Raw genomic sequence first — 3,322 nt, 5'->3', positions numbered from 1 at the left:
CCCCGTCGCTCATCCCCATCCCCGTGCGACCTAGGGCTGGCGCCGCCGCCGGATTCCCCGCCCCGAAATCATCAGCTCCGCCGCCGGCGGTCCTCTACAGGGCATCCCCGTCTAGTCCACAGCCACCCCCGACCCCTCGGCACCGGCAGCAGGAGGCAAACCGGCTTCCCCGCCCCGACCCAACCGCCCTGCAGTAGGAGGCCAACCGGCTTCCCCGCACCGACCCAACCGCCCTGCAGCAGGAGGCGCCGGCGTCGACCGAGCCCACTTAACCGGTGTTGGTGAGCTCCTCTCTATCTCATCCTTTCTCCCCTTCTCTTTGTCATATCTCTGTTACATATTAGTTCAACTCTGTTTGTATGAATCAAAAAAATTATACTGCTACTTGTTTGCTTATGCTGTTTTCGATTTGTATGGTTATTTGGTTAGTACGAAATTTGTATGATTGATTGCTACTGTTCGAACTCTGTTTATAGCAATGAAAAATTGCATGAATGATTGCTACTGTATGAATTTTGTAGTGGTATGAAATGACTGCTGCTTAGTAAAAAAATAGTTTACATTTAAACGTTCACATATTGATGTTGTAGATGGAGAAAGTGAAGTATCCAAAAGCAATTTGGGATAGTGCGGCTCATTCCATTTATATGGATGTGTGCGTAGAGGAGGTGCGAGCAAATAACCAGGCCCCTGGAGGCACCACTTTGTCCGATGTAGGACAAGCTAATTTGCTTACTAAGTTCAATGAGCGCTCTGGGCGTGGCTATTCGCACTTGCAATTAAAAAACAGGTGGGATGCATGTAGAGGTGATTATGCCATATGGAAGACATTGGTTCAAAAAGCTTCTGGCATTGGAAGAGATCCTTATACGAAGACCATTGCTGCTACAAATGAGTGGTGGGCATTGGAGTTGAAGGTACCTTTGTTGTTTGTCATTTTATTAAACTGGGAGTCATGTTGGATTTTTCATTTCATTTAACATGAATGTGTGCTATTTCATTGCAGGCACGTCCGCAGGCTAGCAAGTTTCGGTATGCTGCACTTGCGGAGGAGGATAAAATGGAGGAGGTGTTTGATGCTTGTTGTGTCACAAATGAGCATGCGAGGGTGCCAATGCCAACATATCAAGGTTCTACGTCTCGAATCACTTTGGATGATGAGTCTGGTTGTGAAGGTGATGAAACTCAGGTTACACCTCGTCCTAATCATGCTAAGGGTGGGAAGAAGAGGGCATGTCCTTATTCGCCAACTCCTAAGATGAATGAAAAGTGGGCAAGTGAGCATGCAAAAAATGAGGCATTTGTGCGTATGGTGGACCTGTTTGATTCAAGGAACAAGAGAGATGAAACTCAAGTTTCAGCAAGAAAGGAGATTCACGAAATGTTGGCCATGGTAGAGGCGGATGGTGGTGCACCTGGGAGTGATGTTCATTTCTATGCTTCACAACTATTTAGGGATCAGACAAATCGTGATGTTTTCTCTGCCTTCAAGGGTCACGAGCCTAGTGCGAGGCTTCTATGGATAAACAAAACATGGGAGTTCAACAATAAGTAGAACCTCTATGTTTCAAATGCTTCCAACTTGTATTGTAGTGAACTATTTTATTTTGTTGAACCATTGTATTTGCTTTGAACTTGTACCGAATTGAATTATGTTGTTTGCCTTCTTATGAACTACTCTTTTGCTACTGCACCCTGTTATGAGCTACTCTTTTCCTACTGTACCGAATTGTTGTAACCTCCTATGTGTGTATGTGGTTGTGGCAGATGGATAAAAAAAGCAAGAAGATGAGGAATTTGAGGCTGGAATGCTTGCATTTGCTTTGGAAATGGCGTCATCAAGCAAATCATTGCCGTATGCGTCAAGAAGATGACCACTTGTTACAGGCCTCCAATGGGTGGAAGAGAAGGAGAAGGATCCTAAAGCTTTCTATGCTATGTTCAGAATGAGGAGGTCAGTGTTTTAGCCATTACATGATCTATTGGTTGAGAAGTATGGGCTTAAGTCAACTTGCAACATATCATCGAAAGAAGCGCTGGCACTTTTTCTATGGACTTTGGGAACAACGCAGACAACTGACAATGTTGCAGATCGGTTTGCACATAGTCGTTCTGTCACTAACAAAAAATTCCATGAAGTTTTGGAGTGTGTGGACCACATGGCGGGTGACTACATTAGACCAATGGATCCATCCTTCTCTGAACCTCATCCCATACTTAGAAAAACAAGGTTCTGGCCTCATTTCAAAAATGCTATTGGAGCCATAGATGGAACACATATTAAAGTGGTTGTGCCTAGGGAATTGGAGCCCCAACACAGGAACAGAAAAGGGTACACAAGCGAAAATGTCATGGCAGTGTGTGATTTTGATATGAGGTTCACTTTTGTTGTTCCTGGATGGCCCGGATCTGTTCATGACACACGTGTATGGAGCGATGCTATAGTTCGTTATGAGCATTTCCCACAACCACCAACAGGTAATCTCTTGTATGTACACATGTTATTCTAGTGATGGTACTGTACCTTCTTGTTAACCTCCTATGTTTTATTGTAGATAAATACTACCTTGTCGACTCTGGATATCCAAACAGAGTTGGATATCTAGCACCATACAAAGGACAACGGTATCATGTACCCGATTTCCAACAACACCCTCCCATGGGGAGGTATGAGACATTCAACCATCGTCATTCTTCTTTGCGAAATGTTGTCGAAAGAACGTTTGGTGTTCTCAAGATGAAATGGCGTATTCTCCAAGGCATACCACGGTACAAACCGGAGACCCAAAAGATGATCATCACTGCGTGCATGTGTCTTCACAACTACATTCGTGATAGCAAATTACGTGATGAGCATTTTGACAAGTTTGACAATGATGCGTACGTGCAACCTGCACAACTGTTTACAGGTGCCAACGCTTTACCACCTGAAGATGATGGTACCATGAACGCCACACGTGAGGCTATTGTTGTCAGTCTTGTACCTTGAGAGCGTCCATCTTGTAGTTTGCAATTCGCTTTTAACTTGTAATATTTAGCACTATATAATATTTCCAACTTTGGTCCTAAATTGTAATACAAGCAATTTATGATTTTGCAACTTGCTTTATATTGTAATATTATATGCTTTATGAGATTTGCAACTCGTTTTCGTGTTCAAAATAACCAAGTGTTACCAATGTATCACACACTTTGGTCTAGGGGCGTTATAGATATTTCAGCACACAACTCATACAACAATCACAGGTTAGAATCACAGAAAAGAACTGGGCAGACGATTCTGTGGGCAGATGATTCTCTGGGCAGTTTCCCAGAATCACGA

At 43.7% G+C, this 3,322-nt stretch overlaps 1 protein-coding gene across 1 annotated transcript; it reads left to right on the top strand.

Annotated features, from left to right (window-relative positions):
• The first annotated feature begins 585 nt into the window (after window positions 1-585).
• LOC123106754 (L10-interacting MYB domain-containing protein) lies at window positions 586-1,660 on the top strand. The gene is made up of 2 exons (XM_044528825.1): window positions 586-917; window positions 1,007-1,660. Exons 1-2 carry the CDS (start codon window positions 591-593, stop codon window positions 1,553-1,555), a joined length of 876 nt encoding a protein of 291 aa, XP_044384760.1. The 5' UTR covers window positions 586-590; the 3' UTR covers window positions 1,556-1,660.
• Window positions 1,661-3,322: the final 1,662 nt, after the last annotated feature.

This window comes from Triticum aestivum, chromosome 5A, assembly GCF_018294505.1.
Source record: "Triticum aestivum cultivar Chinese Spring chromosome 5A, IWGSC CS RefSeq v2.1, whole genome shotgun sequence".
Classification (NCBI taxonomy): domain Eukaryota; kingdom Viridiplantae; phylum Streptophyta; class Magnoliopsida; order Poales; family Poaceae; genus Triticum; species Triticum aestivum.
This window is presented reverse-complemented; position numbering and strand designations above follow the sequence as displayed.

Excerpts from the sequence above, each read along its gene's own strand:
- LOC123106754 (XM_044528825.1), top strand. The coding sequence starts at position 591 with ATGGAGAAAGTGAAGTATCCAAAAGCAATTTGGGATAGTGCGGCTCAT. Across the intron at positions 918-1,006 it reads GGTGGGCATTGGAGTTGAAG|GCACGTCCGCAGGCTAGCAA; the intron begins GTACCTTTGTTG and ends ATTTCATTGCAG.